At 39.6% G+C, this 21,506-nt stretch overlaps 1 protein-coding gene across 1 annotated transcript in view; it reads right to left on the bottom strand.

Annotated features, from left to right (window-relative positions):
• LOC123958794 (protein TANC1-like) overlaps positions 1-20,762 on the bottom strand; it is a 32,392-nt gene extending 11,630 nt beyond the window's left edge. The window contains exons 1-12 of the mRNA XM_046032426.1: positions 20,726-20,762; positions 20,405-20,517; positions 18,716-18,919; positions 16,433-16,525; positions 14,764-14,894; positions 12,600-12,888; positions 11,593-11,874; positions 5,721-5,837; positions 5,280-5,570; positions 4,284-4,411; positions 1,577-1,808; positions 563-729 (exon numbers count right to left, since the gene is read on the bottom strand). Of these exons, the coding sequence (XP_045888382.1) occupies positions 563-729; positions 1,577-1,808; positions 4,284-4,411; positions 5,280-5,570; positions 5,721-5,837; positions 11,593-11,874; positions 12,600-12,888; positions 14,764-14,894; positions 16,433-16,525; positions 18,716-18,919; positions 20,405-20,480 (2,010 nt within the window). The 5' untranslated portion in view covers positions 20,481-20,517; positions 20,726-20,762. The remainder of the gene's footprint in view (positions 1-562; positions 730-1,576; positions 1,809-4,283; positions 4,412-5,279; positions 5,571-5,720; positions 5,838-11,592; positions 11,875-12,599; positions 12,889-14,763; positions 14,895-16,432; positions 16,526-18,715; positions 18,920-20,404; positions 20,518-20,725) is intronic.
• Positions 20,763-21,506: the final 744 nt, after the last annotated feature.

Consider the following 21,506-nt stretch of genomic DNA (forward strand, 5'->3'; position numbering starts at 1 on the left):
TAGTTCTATCTGGCATAAAGGCTCTGCCAAGTGCTGGAACAGCATTAACAAGTTGTGGAAAAATCATTCATTGGACTACATCCTGATACAACAGAGATAAACTGAATTCAATTTGTGGCATTTAGAACTCACTTTTAAATTATAAACTAGCAACATTTTTTTCCAGAAACAGAATCTTTGTTACGCCTCTCAATCCACAGACCTCAGTGTCAACAGCTAACACAGGCACTGTGGCATTTTTTGATAGAAAGTAGTTCCAACGAAAATTGTTCACAGTGAGATCTGTGTATTATTCAGACTAACTGGGACATTTTGTCTGGAAATACACATCCATTCATACATCTATTATCTATTATCCACTAAGTCTTTGCAAGAAGAAACCCATTCAGGCATGGGGGAAACTATCACCTCTATTGTACTGGGTTGAAGGTTAGATTTGTTGCTTGGTACCACAAGAGATAAGTGAGAAAATTTGTTAATTGTAATTTGGCTGAACCATTGAGACAGGTGTGCTGTGGTTCAGAGATCATCATAATGCTGTAATGTTAATATTCTCACTCACCACAAGGCCTGTCCGGACTGTGACCACCAACTTAAGCCAGAGTGGAAATTTGGGGATTATTTTGGTAATGAAAGTGGCAATGGTGTCCCCATAGTCTGGTTTATGGAATTCTGCCTCATTAAGACTGTCAACCAATATGATGTAGTCTTCTTCAGGGAGCCTGCGCTCTGAATACACATAAAGCAAAAGATAGAGAAGAAATGGGTTGAAGCACATTAAAAGACCAGATATATTACATTATCCTTCCAAAGAGCATATAATAAGGAAACAAAGAAACATGGTACGATAGTTTTGTACAAAACCTTTCATGGCTAAAAATGGGTCCATCTTTGTTTTTCAGCACAGGATATGTTGAGAAAAGCTGATATTGATTATATTCTGCTGAAAGGGGCCAGGGGCCATTGTTGTTTATTAGCTTGAAAAAGAACATATCCATCATGTTTCACATCATCTAAGCTGTCAATGCACCCTGCAAGCCTGTGAGGACTCATACACTGAGACACAAGGGCTCTCCATTTTTTCCCTAACCTGCTTAATCGTGATGGAGTAGACAAAGCAGTCCTCTGCGCAGACTGTGGAGGGCCGGACCATAATAACCCATCACTCTAGCTGACTGACTGTATCATGAGAAACTGAGCTGGCTAATATGTCTGTAACATTCACGGCCCCTCCAGAGTATTTTGTGACCTTGAAATCTTATGGGTTGCTGATGATTCACTGGGGCAAAAATAACACTCATCATTTCCCAATGTAAATGACCTGACATCTGTTTCACACTCCACAGTATTTCAAATCATTGACCTTAACTAGGGAAAATAATCTATGGGTCCATCACAGAGTCATTAATTGGCTATTTCACACAGGAGATGGCAGGTCCCTAATTGCAGGGTGAGGGAAGCAGACAGTTTTCCACCTTAAAACTGATACTATTTTAAAATTTAAAAGGTCTTTAAAGTTGAATATCACATTTATCTTAAAGTGTGTGTGTGTGTGTGTGTGTGTAGACTTTATTACCCTTGCGCAGGCTGGCCATGGGCTCTAGAACACCCTTTCGGAAGGCAGCAATGGGGTCTTGAACGCAGGATCGCAGGCTGAGTGTGTTTTGTAGATGTGGCTCTTGTACCAGCAGCTCCCTGTATGGGGCGAGCTGTGGTGCTCTGGCCAACAGGGCGGCGACACTGTGCACAAACTCTGGCACCAGGCAGGTGTAGGTGTTGTCAGCCTGACAGAAATGGTAGGCTACCACCTGACAGGAGAAAGAAGCAGGTGAAAATCTGTATATTACACAAACATATCTGTATTCAGGTCTAAATAAAAGTCATGCAAGTGTTAATGATCTGTGCGACAATGTACCGTGGACATAGAACAGGAAGTGGTGGAAAAATACAAGTCAGAATTGCACTGGGCCATAAACGACTATTGTTCTTAAAAAGAAAGGTGTATCTAACGGGAGGGACTTCACATGAATGTAAAGTTGGTCTGGAGTGTCTGAGAAAAATGAAACAGCTACTTCTTAAATCTGTAAAGCTCTCTTTCTTGGCCATTGTGCATGCACTTTTAAAACTTGCATCTACTGTTAAATCATGTACAGCGCCATGCAGGCTGCAATATCCTATCATGAGGTATAAAGACAAATAATCTGGTGAAAAGGTATTAGGATAAACCTTGCTGGTTTTCTGAATGTTGAACAATTTCAATTTTGGCAAATCTGAGTCATGAAAAGTGATGCTGATTTGGCTACAGCAGTTCCTGTTCGGAGAACAACCACCCTGATTACTTTTCTGAAGAAAAAGTCTGAATGTGATGAATTTATAAGGAGCATCTTTATTGTATGATTAAAAAAAAATGTATTTAAAAATTAAGATCCTCATCCTTGATGGACATCTTCCAATCACTCTGTGAGGTCTGCTGATTGTAGCAGTGTATGTGTGTGTGTGTGTGTGTGTGTGTGTGTGTGTGTGTGTGCGTTAGGGCCAGTAGTGGAATGTAACTAAGTACATATACTCAAGCACTGTACTTAAATACAAATTTCAGATATTACTAGTCTTTTATTTTCATGCCACTTCTACATCTACTCCACTACCTTTCAATACTGTACTTTTTACTCCATTACAATTATTTGACAGCTTTAGTTACTAGTTACTTCACAAATTAAGATTTTTGAAGAGCTTATAAAATATGATGTTTTGTCATAAGTTAAACTACCCAAAGGTGTACAGATGAAATGATTAGTCAATGAAATGATTAGTCGATTGACAGAAAATTGATTGGTAACTACTTTGAAATTTTAAGAAATTTCTTAAGTGAAAATGTAAAAAATATTTCATGGTTGCATTTTCTCAAGTACATTTTCCTGATTATACTCACATACTTTTACTTAAGTAACATTTTATCACAGTACTGCAAATTCAGATGCTGTTTGTATCTGTTCACAGTGCATTATCAGTTCATATCCCCAGAAGAAATACATAACAAAGAAGAGAAACAGACTAATATCACAGAATATAAAATCAATATGTTACAATAAAATAACACCCAGATATAAACCAGAAATCATATTTGCAGGAATCAGAGAGGTAGTTGAGTCCTAATTTACCCATGAAACTCAACAACGAGAGCTTTATTCAACATATTACTGAAACATATCACGACGAATAAGGGGGAGTTTTTGCAATAAAGGAGACAAACAAACAAACAAACAAACAAAAACACAGAGAGAAATGGCAACTGTTATGCTGGAAGAATAATAGTAGTTATCTGTAAACTTTTAGTGCATTTTTGCAGAGGAATATACAGCTTTAGTATTCCTTCATGGCTTCATAGGGCTTTAATAAGTCCCAGTCTAGACCATGAGTGGTCTACATATAATGTCATCAATGATTTTACTTTTGAGCGAACTTCCTCACCATCACTTCACACATCAAGTAGTCTGACTAGTTCCCATGGAAACTCTTATTGAGGCCAAGTTAGTAAATTTAGAAGCGTCCATCAAGCTTTCATCTATGTGATGCAATCAGCAACATGTTCTACGTGTGCCCAAAAAGAGACAAGAACACTCTGAAGTTTTATGTCATGTGTGTTTATCTCTTTGAATTGATCCCTCTTCAGTCTTTTAGAATGGCTTGTAACAGTCATAGCTCCCTATAGTGCTATTCGTGATGCTGTAAATCTGGTGAAAGACGTTCTGGGAATTCCTATAATGTAAATACAATTTCTGCTTTTTGTCTGTTATAACTGCCGATGAGTCAGCGGTCTCCTCAGTGACAGGATAAAAAACAAGAACTATACAGAAGTGTGTTGTGTGGTTAAATGTTTTTTAGTCTTTGAGTATGAACATTGTGGTTAAGTAAAGGGCTGTTTGATTTGGTTTTGGGCTTAACATTAAAACAGGTGTAAATTAAGTCGGTTAAGGCATGTAGTTCTGATGGTTAAAGAAACGAGATATAACGTGATTAGTGAGCTGTAGGTGCAGGTAGGCACATTTTGAGAGAGCCATGTAGGGTGTTTCACTCCTGGCTTCAGCTTTATATTTAGCACACAGACATGAGAGAGGTACTGATCTACTTATCTAATGGTCCGCAAGAAAGCAAATAAACTCATTTCCCAAAGTGTCAAACGATTGCTTTAAGGTTAGAGAAAGGGTATGGAGAGGGAATTATGTATTTGAGAGTCCTCACAAGTATAGAAATACAAACATGTGTGTGCATGTGTTTTGACATACCTTGGCAGCCAGGCATCTGACAGCCTCCTTCTTCTGTGTTGTACTATCGCTTGTTCCTGCAACAGCACTCTGGCTGAGCTGGGAATCAGCTGGCTGCTTAGAGGCTGCTTTTCCCTGCCTATCCCCACCTGAACAGAGCACAAAGCAACAACAACAAATGAAAAGCTGCCATTTACACTCGTTAGACAAAGTCTCTGGTGTGAGCACCGGAATGCCAGGAGTGAAGTCTTTGAAGAAACACAATTAAACTGCTACAATTAATTAGTGCATCTGTAAGCAAGACTGGAAACTATGACATAGTCATAGTAGACAAGCAAAACCACCTCAGATGGCAGCAAGAATGTTTGTTTCAAAGAGTGCCGTCTGGATTCCTGCACACTTCATGCTATACTCTCTGTTAAATTTACATCAAAATGACAACATACAGGACAGCTATCAATGAATAATGCAATGATGCTCAAAAATGATTGGCACTGTATTCCTTTTGAGCACTATTTTAGTTTTGCTGTACTGCTTTGTCCTCAGATTGTAATCTTAATCTTACTGAATCTGTATTTGTGGCAATTCTTTTTCTCATAACTCCAGGTGTGTCACGTTGTATTCAGAAAAACAAAAATCACCTGCACGTCACAGCATGCAACATGCATTTATAATGTAATGTGCAAAATCTGACTGTACGAGAGGTTGTTTTCGTCCTTTTTTTTTCAGACCAGAGAACAGCTCCAGTGCCACTCAAAACAACAATCTCTGTCTCCTTACACAACTGCAATCAGCAGAGAAACCTCAGGGGAGAACTTGAAAGAAGAGTGCGTGACCCAGTTACCAGCTCCTTCCCAAAAAGTGATATTTTTTTCCAGTATCTTACAAGACTTTATTGGAGCACACGGGAGAATGTATGAATTCAACTTGTAGCGTTCTCCTGTGTTCTTACACTAATGCTTTGGGATACACACAAAAAACAAATTACACTGCTATGAATAAAGATAGGATTCTTACATTTAGGGGAGGAGCTGGGGCTGTGAGGGATGCTGGGACCTCCCTGTGGCGTGCGCATGCCATGACAGCTGAGCGTCACCAGCCGCCAGATGATAGCAGTCTTGCCGGATCCTGCGTTACCCACAATGACAGCACCGCGTCCCTCACAGCTGCTCGTTTTTTTCAGGACCTCATCCAGACGCGTGAAGAGCCAATCCCGGCCGACAAAAGGTGTTTCTGCGGTGATGCCGGGAACTTCAAACAGCAGCGGTTTTAGCATGATGTCAGCTTGTTTGAATGGCACCAATCTCCCTGGACGGAGGGAGAGAAAAGATGTAGATGTGTGTAGTTTAAGCAGTGACATTGGGGAAGTGCATTCATGTTCCACACAGGTCTGCAGATGTTTCTGCACCAAGGTATATTTACACACTGATTTTATCCCGAGGTTAAGCCAGAAAATACCTTTGGAGTCATCATTTGTGCGTCCAGCTGTGTTGTGTTTACGGACAGAGCCCCTGTGTCCAGAAGCCCTTTGGTTGTCCAGATAACTCAAATCCTCTAGGCGAGTGGAGCTGGTTGCTGTGAAGAGAGATGGGGTGGGGAATAGATTGAGGGTGTGAGAGAGATGCAGGCAATGTGCAAAATACACATGCATACCACACAAGTGTCAAATTCATTGCTAGAGTCAATTATTGTATCCATGGAGACATGAGACATAAACAGTTGTTGCTCTCAGTGATAAGCACTCAGTGCCCTTGAGGAGGGAAGAGAGAGGGAAAGAAAAGAGAACTCATCTCACGTTCCTGTAATCTCAAGCTAACATGAGTGTGCAATGACCAAATGTTTCATACTGTCTCACACGTCAGGACACCAAATTTGTGATAATTTGTGGAAAGCATTGCCGCAGAAATGCATCCGCTGCCAATATCAGGATTACACACATTCTTCTAATGACCAAATAAGATACATAAAAGCCAACATGCTAAATAAAATAAAGAACATGTCGTGCAAAAGGGCAAGAAACAAAAAAGAAAGAGTTGTTTACTCCCACATTCGCCTATCCATCCACCTACTCACAACGCAGAGTTTACAGGTCAGCCTGGCTTACTTTCTGCAGTTTTAAAGACATTACAGTCTTTAGTCCAGGCTATTGTGCAAAATAAAGAAATAGGCTTTGTGTAATCAGCTGGTTCTTAAATTTGGTCTTCTTCAAAAATGATAAAAATCTTTCTCCTGTTATGGCATATCATTAGGCAAAAATAGGAAGCGCTGTACACTCAAATGCAATCCAATATAACAGTCCTACAATAAAGACAATTCAATATTAGTGAAACATTACAGATTTGTAATGTTGACGCTGTGTCAGAGAGGTGTTGATTCCACTCTATTGTCATTTCTCAGCCTGTAGCTTATGGTGGTTTTGTATTTAGTTGCACTGTATTATAAAGTATTTCTAATGTTTTGTGGGCAAAATAGTTTTATCATTTAGAAAAAAAATGTGATTATTACAAACATATTTTTACATATTGCAGCTCAGTTACATGAACACACAACAAACTGACATGAACCGTTTAACACAAAAGTGAAGTAAGGCTGAATTTGTTTCAGAGCTTTTCAATTGCATTGTTTTACGTCTTGTATCAATTTGTCGCTGTTGTTGTTGTTGTTTTGGCAGTTTTGACTATATTTAATCATTCACTGGGTTTACCTGTGAGAAAGAATAGAGATGGATATAAAATGCAACAAAAATGAGTATGATTCAAACCCCAGAAACTGACAGAATGATCTGGAAAGTCAGAATCAGAATCAGAATTAGAATTGGGGTTATTGCCAGGTGCATTTTCACATACGAGTTAATTTGCCTTGATATAAATTGGTGCTTACAGTACACATGAACATAAATAGAAATATAAACATATAAAAAGTAAGGAGATCAAAAAATGTATACAAAAGTATACAAAAATACAATAATACAATGCTGACAAGTATGTGCAAAAGTTCACAACATGAGCATTAAGCACAGTTGAGCATTATTGTAAAGTGTGGGGTCAGGAGTGTGTATTGTGGCTCCTAAGGTGTAATATCATTTTTGTTCAATTGCTCATCTGTTGGAGCAGCTAGCAAGATAAAAGGTTAAGAACTTTTGTTCTAGTCTAGTCTTTGGCTGTCCCTAGCTCTCTTTCTCTCTGTTAATGAAGTGGGATCTAATTCAAGTGGTTTATGGTTCATGGCAAAGAGCCATTTAACTAGATTAGAGTCCCTGCAACCGGAAGTGTCTATGCTTATTGGGACCTCTTGGGTTATAATGATATTGGTTTTCTGCATGTTTAGGTTTGCTCTTATTTGTGTTATTGGGCTGTGTGTAAGGAAGGATGACATCTACATTTAAGTGATGGAATAATAAATAGCATTAGTATTAATATATATAGTATTACTGCCAAAATATACTCAATCTGCCTGGAAAAAATTGTCAGACAGAAGAAGAGTTTGTTTTCAATGGCAAGTCACAGACTGGTCCATTTCATTCATTCATTGCTGTAATATAAAAATCCTCTGTAAAATCTGAAAATCTGGCATTACTGCTGCCTCTAATCCCTTCAGAGTGGGATAAAAAAAAGGGCCTGAGTCACGTAGCACTCATCTATGAAATACTGTAGATAGACCAGTCAAACAGACAGTAGACAAGAAAGTGCAACCCCTGGACAGATGATGAACTCACATAACTCTAATCATGTACTTTACATGTTAAATGCAGTCATTGGTTATCGCAGAGCATCTGAGGGAGCTGCACTACATCTCTGAGCTGTTACGGGTTTAAAGCTTTAAAGAAGCAATTACGGTCACAGCCTGAAGATGCTGGCCAGTGACGTCCTTAATCATCCTTCGTCATGACAAATTACTAATTCAGTCTACACTCACAACGTGAGCCCATACAACATGAAGTGTGTTTTGCTCTTAACCAATGTTTCATGTTTGCTACATGTGTAATACTGGACCATCACTCCCTTTACTTTATTTAACCCAGGGAGTAAAGACACACTGAAAATATAGCATCCCTGTGTGTCTCCATAATCTTGCAGCTTCATAGTGAGTGTTGTTGAAAGCTACAGAATCCATGTTATGATTTACAGGGCTGTCAAGAGCACATGGAACCTGCTCTGTGGAGTACCCAATGGACAATGAGGGGCTCCCTGATGCAAGACAAATCAGTCACAGTGTGAACACTGCAATTATGATAAAATAAAATAGATAGGGACAAAGCAAATAATAAACCTCGGAACACCGAGAACCTGAAATCCCTTTCAACAGGTAGAAGAGGGCTTTTAGGACCGGGTACATGGAGGGAATTACTGTAATTGTCCAGCAATGCTGAAGTGGAGAATTGAGGACTTAAAGAACATCCACAGTGAGAGGGTGAAGAACAGTCTGCAGCAAAACAGTGTGAAGGAGGTGTGGAGTGGGATGAGAAAGACTGCTGGCTAAAGACAGTCAGGCCAAATGGCTGAGTGGACGAAGGATAAAGTGAGTTAAAACATGTTTCTAGACGATATGACAGAGACACCTGGACAGCTCATCCCTCCACCCTTGACAGTCCAGGCTGATACAGATTCTACAGAACCTCTTCAACTTTAGAATAGTTCAACATTTTGTGAAATACCCATCTTTGCTTTCTGGCTGAAAGTTAGATGAGAAAATCGATTCGACCACTTCTATACCTGTCGATTAAACATAAGGCTACAGCCAGCACCCGGTTAGGTTAGCTTAGGACAGGGCGATATGGCCAAAAATGTTATCAAGATAAAATAAATTCATACTGTTCGATATCAATAATTATCACGATAAATGTCAAATCATTATTTCTTTAAAGGCTGATTTTTGCTCCTGAATAAAAAGAAACCAGATGGTTAATTGTGTGATTAAACTTTTCTTTACGGTCAGAATGTGATAAACACTTGATGCCAAACAGCGGATCACTTCACAAATCTGAGGCAGAACATTCAAAACTATAATCTTTCAAAAAATATTATTAGTAAATCTTGTTTAAGTTCATTTCCCACAACAAAATAAATATCTTAATAGAAAAATTAAGTGCTAATTTGTTGTGTGACTCAAATGAATTAAATCAACATTTATTGACGATATATTGAACATGTGTAATATTGTTATTGAGGAAATTATATCACGATAATTATCATTATTGTTTTATTGCCCAGCTCTAGGTTAGCTTAGCTTAGCCATTTTACACCTGGGTTTTTAAACTAAACAAATAAGATACAACAAGTTAATTAGTTAGCTTTGGAGGCGCTGGTAGGTTGATTCTGTTGCCATTGGATAAAGCTAGACTAGCTGTTTCCCCTGTTTCCAGTCTTTGGGCTAAGATAAGACCACAGTTGCCTCACTGTAACCTTACATGTAATGGACAGATATCAATTTCATCTTACTCTTCTCCAGAAAGCAAATAAGCATATTTCTCAAAATGTACAACTATCGCTTTAAATTGAATTTGAAGATGGTCTCTCCACTGCGGAAAACCTCTAGCACTGTCTCATTTTTAAAAACAGTAGTCTTCAGTGCCCATACAGGCCAGTGGCACTGACCACTCACCTAATAAAGATATTTAAGAGGCTGTTACTGCAGCATCATAGACCCCTAGTGAAAGACTCCTTGTACTAATTTAAATACCAGGAAAACATACTGAAAGCATGGACAACACTAAACATTGTATCTGTGGTTGATGCAGCTACTGTGCATCGTCAGCTTCTGACTTGTTCACAAAGTGCAGCAATCATACAGTACAATGCTTCCTGCCAAAAATGAACCCAGTCTCAACCCAATAGGGGGGTGATGAAGCAGGTAACTTGTATTGACTCTGCAAACTGTCTTGGACTACCTTTTGTATTCCTGTGCTTGCAACAGTCAGTATTTATCTCAACTTTGAGAACATGAGCTACTTCTGATTATGAGGATTTTAATGAGAACAGACAGTGAACATGCACATTCCACATGGTCACATAGTTGATGAAGCTGCCATCTACTCTAGACTCTTAAATGATGAATTAAAATCTGCAATTATAGGCCTGTAGTGTGTGTATATATATATATAAAATGCTCATATCATCAACATATTCTGTTTTCATTTGTTTTCTCTTGATGTTCTGCTGCTCTTCATGTTGCTGTTTTGTATTCAATGTATTTATGCTACATGTTTATTATACATAGTACATCATATATTTTATAAAATGGTGTTTATGTTAAAACTTAAAGTATTGGAGGATATTTCTATTAAACCTCCATTCATTTGATTTCTGATATGTAGCCTGTTCTTCTTTGTTGTAACCTTACAATACTGCTGCTATAAACTCTTAATGTATATCATTATGTATACACAGTTACTTTGTGGTCTAATCTTTCATAAATGTCGAGTACAATCCTAGCGGCTACAGTACTATGTGGCTCACTTCATCTTTATTCTGATTTTCATCAAGGGTGCCTAAATAAAAGCACCAGCTGACAGAAGAAACTGGCAGGCGTTACTGTGAATCCACTCCTTAGGGAATCTCTTCTTTTGCTCCCACCACAAATGAACTGACATCTAAGGGAAGAAAAAGAACCTTGCGCACAAGCAAAGATCGTGACTGGAGAGGGAGGGGGGTATTTTTATGACAACTGGAGGCCTCCCAGGACATTTAACTGGTACTGCTCAGTGTGTGTATCCAGCATCAGTGGTAAGTAGAGCACCAACACACGGCGCAATGAAGTTTAGTTCTGCATCACTGAAATCTTGCAAATTATGCTCTCCCTATATCAGATGAACAGTTGGAAAATGTCAGATCAACAATCAATTCAATCAGTTTGTCATTCAGTCAATATTTGTTAGTTTGTTAATTAATCCCCCGGGTCACAGCTGTCACATTCATACTCTCATTAACCTACTTCATCTACAAAATAATGGGAGCTTTAGCAACTCACTCACTAATTAACATTATGTTTAATCCATACAAAAATGGAAGTGTAAAAACAAAACGTTATGATTTTCACAGGGGGTTATGTGTGGGACTATTTCTTGGCTGGGAGCAGCGACTTCCCTGAGTCTTGATTGGCAACCTCAAGGTGACAGCAAGACTCTAGTGAGCTCTAGAGGTGCTGGTTGGCAGATTTTGTTACCTTTGGACAGAGCCAGGCGCTGTTTGCACTCTTTATGCTACGCCTAGCTTACAGGCTGCTGGCTCCAGCTTCATATTGAATAGACTGACACAAGAATGGTATTGAACTGCCCAAATTGTTAAACTATTCCTTTAATCGCAGAATAACACATAAGAAAATTTAAACATACCTGCCACAGAATTTGGACGGGGCATCATAAGGGAGGAAGTGCTGTGTAAGTGATGCTGTGGGAGGGGTCTCTTCGGAGCTGGTGGAGTCCTGGGCTCGATGATGTCAGTCCTAGGTAAGGCCTCATCTGGTTTGGTGGTTAGATTGTCCCTGGTCGGCCCAAGATGGTGGTCCTCGCTTGCACGGCCCATTGCACCAGCACCACCCCCCAGGCCTTCATCCTTAGTCAGAACCTCACTGGAGGCACTGCGTTCCTCATTCTCAGAGGAACTAGTGATGGTTGCTGAGCCGCGCAAATAAAATATGGGTTAGGTAAGGCAGGCAAAAATAGAAACATGAATTTCACTTCTAAAGAAGAACATATGGCATGCAATTGCTTTCGTGCATTTTTTTATCAGTTAAAATTGACTGAAGACCCCAAACAAAGTAACTTCAACAAATCACATTTACTCAATCAGCAATAAAATACGCCTAACTGTTTCATCAGCCGTACACTCAAAACTCATCAATCAATGAGTTTTACTGTACTTGATGCACCCTTTGCACTTTTGTATTTAACTATAAATACAAACTCTATTTAGGGAGAAAAAAGTGTCCTATTTTAAGAGAATCAGACCCATAAGCAACAAAGACAGCAGTGTCCCAGTTTTGACAGGAGGGAGCTGAAGCCTTGAGGCTGAAGTGGCACAGACAACGCAGAGAAACTAGCTGTGGGTTAGGGGTACACATTTGACAAGGACTTACAACTACGTGATGTTGCATTTAACTTCCTATCACCATTTAGGAAGGTGTGGCACTTAAGTGACATCAGTCATTTCTGGGATTTCTGATGATTCCACAGTGAGTTAAATAGGCCAGTGATGTTTTTTAGTTTACTTCCAGTGATGCATGGCAAGGCTTTTGTATTGGACATGCTTCAGCTAGTATAAAAACCAATCTGAATTCAAACAATGTGGCATAATAAAACCAAGCCAGGATTTTCAGCAGATACGCAGCAACAACTCCCACCTATGATTCCACTGTCCTTGCTCTCCAGAGTGGAGGTCGGGCTTTGAGAAGGAGGCCCAGGGCTGTTTCCGGTAATGGGTCCTGGAGCAGGACAAGGGGTAGGGCTGGGTACGGGGCTGGAGAGGGTCCCACAGGGGCTGGTGCTGGAGCTGCAGTTTGGTGAAGGTAAGGGTAAAGGCTGGCCTCCAGCACTGGTGCTCAAGGTGGAAGAGGGGCTCTCTGAACAGGGGGAGGCAGTGCTGCAGGTCAGAGTGGAGCTGGGACTCCCCCCCTGGGCAGAGGTGTCGCCCTAAAAAACGGGAGAGCAGAGGTTAAAAGGTTAACGTGACATGCAGTTCAGATGTATCAAGATACATTGGTAGGGACTCAACCTGATAAACTCTGTGCAGTGAGAAAGAGGAAAGAAAGGAAAGAAATCTATATATTCGTCAATTGTAGTATATGAACAGTGTCAATCGCCACTCCACTCTGCAGTGGCAGTATTTGCCTTCATGCACACTGTTTTGTGTGTTTGTGACTTAGTATGTTTGTGTGTGCACACAGATGGGAAATGAAAGGATAATTCCAGTTATTTTCATCCTGGCTGTTATTTTCCCAGTTTTTCATGATGACGTCTTCAAAACTGAATCACTAGCTGTAGACATATACAATTTACTGTAAAAGTCACTATATAGTCATTCTTCTGTTCCACACAGGGCTGATTTCACAGGTGCCAGGATTTATCTTAAGCATGCAGCTTCAGAATGAGGGTACTAGTTAAAATTACACATCTAATTCCACAATATATTCACATTTCAGGAAATGGGAAACCTGACACTGGATGAATGTACCGTTTCAGTGTGTGTCTAAAGGCTATGCTTCAGTTGCTTTTTGAACACTGTGTGTGTGTGTGTGTGTGTGTTTTGGATAGGAACTTAGAGCAACTGCATGTGAAGCTCTACAGCACAGAAAGCACAAAATTATTTTGAACACAATAAGTCATCATGGTGGAAAAAAACTACAAAAAGCCAGGTTGAAAAAAATTGTTTTTTATACAGTTGTCAAGGCTCCATCTCAGCAGTTTCACATCTACTGATAAATAACCTTCTAAGCTCAGTTTTCAAAGAATAAAGAAAATATATACATGGTGTATACATAATAACAAGTACATCCACACAATATCTTGCAACCTACTATAGTAGCCCTGCGATAAATCATACAAGGCTTATTATATAACAGAGGGCTTGGTGTAACTGTGGTATTTTTTGAGGCTGTAGTTTGTGTTTTTGTTGTACTATTTTTTCATTATGTTATTTTAAGAGGAGGAAATAATATATGTTACATATGTTTTAATGTATAGTATTCTCACTTGTCTCTTAAAGAGGTCTTTAAAAATATTTTTCAACGCTGCCTATGTGTGTATTTATCAATGACCTTTTACCAATAAAGAGAGTGTTAAAAGAGCCATGAGAAATGTTTTTAAGACAAATTTTGTTAATAAATGGACATGTTTTCTAAGAAAAAGATCTCTCTTTTTTTAAACATTCCTTATGCTTGTAGTTTGATCACGTGCATTTCAGGCCTCCTCATTATTGATGCAACATTTCTGCAACACAGAGACTGTAGGGAGATGAGGCAGGAGAGTTGAAACAGCTCACTGTTATTCCCTTTATACCAGAGCCTCATCTATCTTAGCCAGGACAACCCACATTCCTCATATGAGCCTCGCTATCTCTGTGAAACTGACTGAATCTGGAGCTCAGGTGGTGGAATGAGGCTGAGAAAATGGGCCAAAGCTGAACAATACAAAGGCACAGCGATGAAGAGACATAAGCACATACAATAACTCTCATACTTGGGGATTGAAGTAATAGGGCATGTAGTATTTAAATGGAGCCCTGCGGAAGCATAGCAACGCAATTATTAATGTTTGAAAATATATATTGATCCATTTTTCCAAAGGAGTGGTTAAATCACAGACAGTAACACAAGCTTTCCTTGCACACAACAACATTTTAAATAACAATCAACAAATCTTAAGCAAGGCATATTTAAATGTTTAAAGAAGAAACTAAGATCCTGATAGCATTGTGAGAGCTAAAAAAAGAAGGTACTTTCATAAACCATCCATTGCCTTTTTATATGACTTGACAGCAAAGGGCCAGTAATCAATATGCTGCCCTACCTTCTTTTCCCTCCTGTCCTCCATAGGAGAGCTAGCAGTGTCTGGCGTTACTTCTCCCAATAAGAAGCATAGTCTGGTCATCAGTTCCTGGGTAGAAAGGGAGGAGCCCGGCTGGGGCTCCACGTGAAGGTCTGAAAGACACACACATTCAGGACACAAGGATCAACAATCAAATGGAAACATAGCAGGCCAGATGAAACAGCCATCTTAACTGGTGCTCACATATCAGCTCAGCTCGCTCGTAAGGTTCCCACCCAGTATCATCGCTAGTGAACTGCGAGAAATGTATGCATCCACAGGTCAGCACAGCCCCAGCTGCCCTGATTATGAATGCACAGAGAGTGGCTTTCCAGTCCGTGGTTGAGGCAGCAGCAAGAGGTCGTGTGAGGTTGTGAGTTTGCCTGTGCACACGCCTGCCAGGTGCTCTCAGTTAGGAAACAGGTTGTGAATTTCAATGAGCTTGGTGCCGACTCAGGAGCAGAAAGAAGGAGGGCTTTGGCTCTGCCTTCGTTGTTGCTCCTGTAGGGGTTGGTTGACACAGGCCATGTGCTGCATTCATGTGTCGTTGTTTAAGGTTCCCTGATGCTTTGACCTTCAACCCCAGATCCTCCAAGGTCCACGCTCAACTCTGCACAGTAAGGCTTTAATAGTTTTCACATGTTCTGTGCTTCAACCAGCTGAGCAATACATTCCTCTGCTTCTCACGCCTCACCTATTAACTGTTACCGGCTGAGTAACATGCATACTGAGTAGGCATATTAACAGGATGACAGGACATCACAGATTACAGGAACAGCTCACTCCTCCTCACAACCATCTTTGCGTTTAGACATCACATTCATTTCGCACTCTTCTCATTCTGTCTTGCTGGCTCACTCTCCTTTTAAAAAGGTACTGCATCACATCTTTATTATTTTCAACCAATTGTGTTCAAACAGTGAAGGATCAAGGTCAGTTTTGATAGGCGAGTCTTGTAATTTTTGTACCATACAGCACTCTAGTTCTAGCCTTTGTCAATACTCTTTTCACTTCACAGCTTGAAAAGCTGCTGAAGACTTGGGTGGGAAGGCTGGATGTGTGTTTGAGAGAGGGGGAGGAGAGAAAACTTTGCATTTAGTCAGCAGAGCACTGAGAACCAATCTGGAGTAACATGAGGACACACTGAATGTCCAGTACTATTCATCAAACCACCTAGCAGTTGCCATTGGAAACGGGAAGCTGAGAGGTGCCTGGCAACCAGTATGGTAGATGCCTCAAAAAATCTGTTTAGCCTAAGGATAGCCCTCTGGTCAAAAACACAAAGAGAGCTGTCTGAGATGTGGGCATTTAAACCATTTGTGCCTTTAATCTAACCTTAACTGTCCAAACAACATGCAGATAAGTTAGGGCAAAGACTCTGTAAGAAACTGTGATAAAACAAATTAACTCTCAGTAATACACTGAGGATTACACAGACATCACTGTCTCTACATACACCTGAAAGGAAAAAAAACTTAATTCAAAGCCTTTTAGATGTAATTAAGACACAACCACACGCTCACTTTCTCTTGTATCTCATCATTCATTCTCCCCTCACCTCTACCCCGTTCATCCTCATTCAGCTTCCCTGATCAATACCTGGAAAAACAGACATGATGCTTAACACATGCCCACACGCTCCTGTTCTCACCTCTGTAGTCTGTCTTGCCACGGCACGAGGCAAAGACAAGGGGTTCTCTCGCATTGGAAGAGCCATCCACATTCTCCAGCTTCCTCACCCGTCCTTCGGCCACAGCAAAGAGGGAGAAGGGAGAGGGAGGGCGAGCAGGCAGGGTGGGAGGGGAGGGTGGAGATAAGGAGGGATATGAAAGAAAGTGAGCGAGAGAGAGAGAGAGAGAGAGAGAGAGAGAGATTAAGCCTTCCCAGATGAGATCTGTGGTGCAGAATTTGAATTGTGTCCCAGGAGTATACACCAGTATGTACAGAGTGCGAACGATGCATGCAAACAGTACAATATTTGCTGTACCGTTGGCGTTTATCTATAATGTATTAACATTGCTAATGTGTGTGTGTGTACGTGTGTGTGAGAGAGAGAGAGAGATGGCAGGGACAGTGGTGCACTCATATTGATGTGTGTGGGTGTGTCTCAATTTATGCAACAACATCTGAGGGTTCTTGGAGGCGCAGACTCTTCAGGACTGGAGATCATTCACAAGAATGAGATGTTTGCGAGCACTGAAACATACTTAATTTTTTATACTCAAGGTAAAACTGTGTTTGAATCACGTATGTGGACTCAGAAACACTCTACGTAGTCTAACATACAGATATATATTTGAATTTGCACGATCACCAAAATAGGCTGGCCATGGCAGTAAACATTTTTTCTTGTCATGTTCGTTGAGTGCACTGAGGAAAAACAAGGCAGTGCTGCATGCAATGAAACGTAACATCACCTTTTTCTGAATGGATGCACATGCTGCAGGACACTGCCACCTAGTGCTTCTGTTAAGGTGAGCCAAGTAAACATGGAGTTTGTTTACCTTTCATCCAACAATTATGAGATTTTACTTGATTAAAAATGTCACAAAACTTTTAGTATTATGTTTTAAGTACATTTTCAAATAACTAACATTTCCTTGAACATGCACAAACTATATTGTTAGTTTCAAAATGTGTTTAAACTGTGGATAACATCTCTTTGATTTTTACTTAACAAAACAATAATGTGCACATGGATATGGCAAAAACATTTATTATGTAGAAGACATTATAAAAATGAAATCAGAAAAGAAATTATTGAAGTCTCCTGCCACTAAAAATTGTGTTTTTCTGCACATTTCACTCATCTCAATTACAAGTGAGACCTAGCCATGGTCAGATAGCAGCATCCAACACTTCAACAACATCAGATTAAAAAAGCAGCAATACGTACAACAGAAAAATACATATAAATAAATAGTCCAGTGCATAAACAAGGTAGCCATATTTATTAATGTGTTTGTTAACAAATGAAACAACTGCAGACAGCAGTTACCGCATCCATTATTCTAATTTTAAAAGATAAGGGTCTTAAGTTTGAGCATATTATTCCAGGACGATGAACCAAGGTAAAACAGCTAGGCTAAGCTTATGGCTGCTTAGCAAAAATAAAAACTTCTGACTTATGTAAGTAGCAAATTTACTTATACTAAAATATACCAGTGCTCTAACCTACACAAAGTGAGGAATGGCTATCCTACCATGCTGTATAAGGTACAATAATGGGTCCTGAAGCTAGAATTAGTGACATACCTCAGGGCAGAGTGATGCAGGGGCTTAAGTTTGTACATGGTGCTGCAAACCTGTACCAAAATCAATCTCAGTCAAAAAAAAGGCCAGCAACTAAGTGCTTTCTTGATGCCATAGAAAAACAGGACTTTAGCCTGTATAGAACGCCCATTGTGAATTTGAACTTTTTTGCAAGATAGTCAATATTTTGTCAAGTATTTGTAATTATCAATGGACCAAATAGAGACACCATCAAGAGTACTGATTTAGAGGGTTGGAACTTTCTTTGCACAGGGGGAAAAAATCTAAGTTTTTATTTAAAAGCATTTTCAGATCCGATATGCTGCAGGGTGTTAAAAGCAGTCTGCAGATCTCAATGTATAGATCCAAACAAAGAGAATACCTCAAAATTGACCTACCTAATAGGGGTTCCTTGCCTTAAGTTATCTTGTTCAATCATTTACTCTGACAATCTGTCACATGGCTTTGGGCCCTGGGGCCACAATCTGTATACTCTTGTATTTGCTGTCATATGGAACAGCTGAACGCACAGAAGCTCTCTGCTAATAAAGGCAAACACTCATGAAAGCATTCTGCTATGTTGGCAACTATTCCCTAATGCACAGCTTATTGTCATTCTCTGTTGTTCATAAGGAATCCATGCTTTGTTTTTCATTACTACTGCTTTTTTAATTACACCCACCTGTGAACTTGATGCAGGACTGGGAGGGCACTATGTTGGCCTGGCGAGGGAGAAGAGGGGAGGATGGTAAAGAAATAGATGCTCCCTTGGTCAGTCTCATCAGTTTTACTGGGCTTTCAGTGTAGCCGCTGTCATGGCCCTGGAAGTGCGTGGCACGCCCGCCACTGCCCTTCTGCAAGGTGCTGTGAGCATACACCTCCCCACCTATACATGGAAAAGATGTGAGTGTGTAGAGAAAACATGGAGAAGGGCAGGTATTATAGTTAAAGAAGCATCATTTGGAATGATTCCCCATTGTTAAAAAGGCAGAGTTGATTCAACAGAACTGCGCAGCAGATTTAACATATTGCAGTGAGAGCACTATAAGATACATCTCACATAAGGCTGCGACAGAGCAAACATATCTTGCCTTGGAGGCATATTGCTGAATGAGGTAATGGAAAGTTAGCAATGCCAGAACATCTATTTAAAGTAATGGGATCACACTCAATAAAGAGGCTACACTTGCTATATTTCAGTTCAATATTTGTATCATTTTCATGTCTACTCTTATTGTAGCCATTAAGCCTCACCTTGTTTTTCAACATTATGAGAGCTCACAAAGCCAGATGATTACAGAGACCTTGTTGCCACTTCCATTGGTTATACCAGATTGCTGTGGTTTTCACTGTGGTATAATTCAGTCATTCACTTCTAACCTACTTTAAACGAGCCTGTTTTTGCTGTTATCACCATGAGCACAACAGAGACTCAGAGGTCCACCACAAATTCACATGATATGCTGTTAAATAATTCCTAAAAGTGTAGAAGGATCATTGCCTTGAAACCTTTCATGATAAGCTCTTGAGGAGAAGTGATATCTCCCTGCAAATGATCATAGCCGTCCCATGTTCTGTAAATATACTATATCATTTTAATGAGACTGACACAGTTCTCTGTCTTCCTCTCTGTTCTTGCAACCCAGAGCAGCAAATTATTAAATATTAATGGGCAACATGGTTGCTCTAATAATGAGCTCCACTTATGTTCATCTATCTCCACTGCGCAGTCTGAAATCTCCTCTGTACTGCAGCAAGTTGACAAGTTCAGCCTGTGAATATATAAAATATATAACATCTTAGTTTCATTTCAACAGCAAATTGCTCCAGTTGTTCAGTGGACCTTTCAGTTCACGTTTCACTACAATGGTACAAGACGTTCAGTTGGCTTACAGCAGATACAACACATTTATAAGAAGTGCGCAGGTTCTCCCCATTCAACTGTAGCCCAGTCAAAATTCTTGTGAAATTCAGTATGTTTTTAGTAGGTCAGGATGTTTGCCTAACCCACTCTAACTTCTCCTGACACACTTTAAATGCAAGCATTGGGACACTGTGTGAAGGACAGAACACACTGATGAATTAGGCTAATTGAAATGGCTCTACTTAAATCACCCAAGAGAAGAGAAGCTGAATATTGCCATCAAATAATGCAAGACATAGTGTGTACATCATAAGATAACTCTCTCCCGCTACATGTTTGTGATCACGGACAAAATAAAAGCATATTCAATAAGATAAAAACTGTGGTAAAATATTAATCAAGGCAACATTAAAAAACACAACCCCAAAGGTGCAATATTGGTCTTATTACTGAGCTGACATGCACACACTTCTGTTACACAGGTAGTTTCAGTGGTTTTGTTCTTACCTGGATGTCTCCGGCTCTTTTTGTCTCCTTTTTTCCCTCCTCCTTCTCTCTTGGTTCCAAACACTGCTCTGAACATAGCTGGGCTGTTGCTTCACTCTGCTGCCTGTGGAAGTCTAAGCAAAATGTTTATTTGAAGTAGCAATTAGCACATTATTTTAGGCAACGTTACCCCCACTGTTGGAGAACAAGAATTAATTGGTGGTTTTTGAAACCATGATAACTATTTAGTCTATAACAATGAATGTTTTTTCTTGACATTAATCATAAGTACATATAATCACACAAATAAAATTGCCATCCTAAAATTATGCCTTGAGTTACCTTATGTTAAGTCTTCTTTGATGCCTGCATGTCTCCACATAAATCCAGAGGAAGCTGATGGAAGAACATTTAAACTTGCGCAGTCCAATTAAGAAGTGCTGCACCTCCTCAGTCAACTTGCACAGTGTTGGAAGAGGAGACGGGCGCTTGCGTCGTGCACATGCGTGCTTGGCTTGTGTTCCACTTTTGATGTACCCTTAATGATTTCATGTTTTATTTTGAGCTTTTTTTTGTTATTTTTCATTTGATCTCCATTTTTATATCACTCTGCTACTACTATAACACCAGCACTACCCCAAATAATTGACAAAATAATAACATTAATAATGATAGCAACAACATACTCACAAAGTTTAACAATGTTGCGATGCATAATGAAACTGTGTTGATTTCTTTACTTTACATAACATTGGCTGAAACTGATTGCGGCATATTTAATATTCCTGCATCAAACTGACTTTAAAAAAAGAGAAAGAGGCTATACGATATTAAGGCTATACAAATGATTAAATATTAATCCATCAATTTTACCCTCATGAAAAGCTTTTTTCCTTTGATACAGAAATTGGCAAGTGTCATAAAGTGTTTTGTAGTAGTGTTTTTTTAACATGTACATATCATTATTGCCAAAGAAAAATTTAAGCATGCTGGCATGTAGCCTATGCATACATACTTATTTTTAAATATCCACCCACTTCATGTATATAAAGTAATCTATTACATTAATCACTCAGTATTTATTCCAGCATTCTGCACCCTTGCACTATTGCATTCTTGTTTA

The sequence above is a fragment of the Micropterus dolomieu genome, linkage group LG20, assembly GCF_021292245.1.
Source record: "Micropterus dolomieu isolate WLL.071019.BEF.003 ecotype Adirondacks linkage group LG20, ASM2129224v1, whole genome shotgun sequence".
Lineage (NCBI taxonomy): Eukaryota > Metazoa > Chordata > Actinopteri > Centrarchiformes > Centrarchidae > Micropterus > Micropterus dolomieu.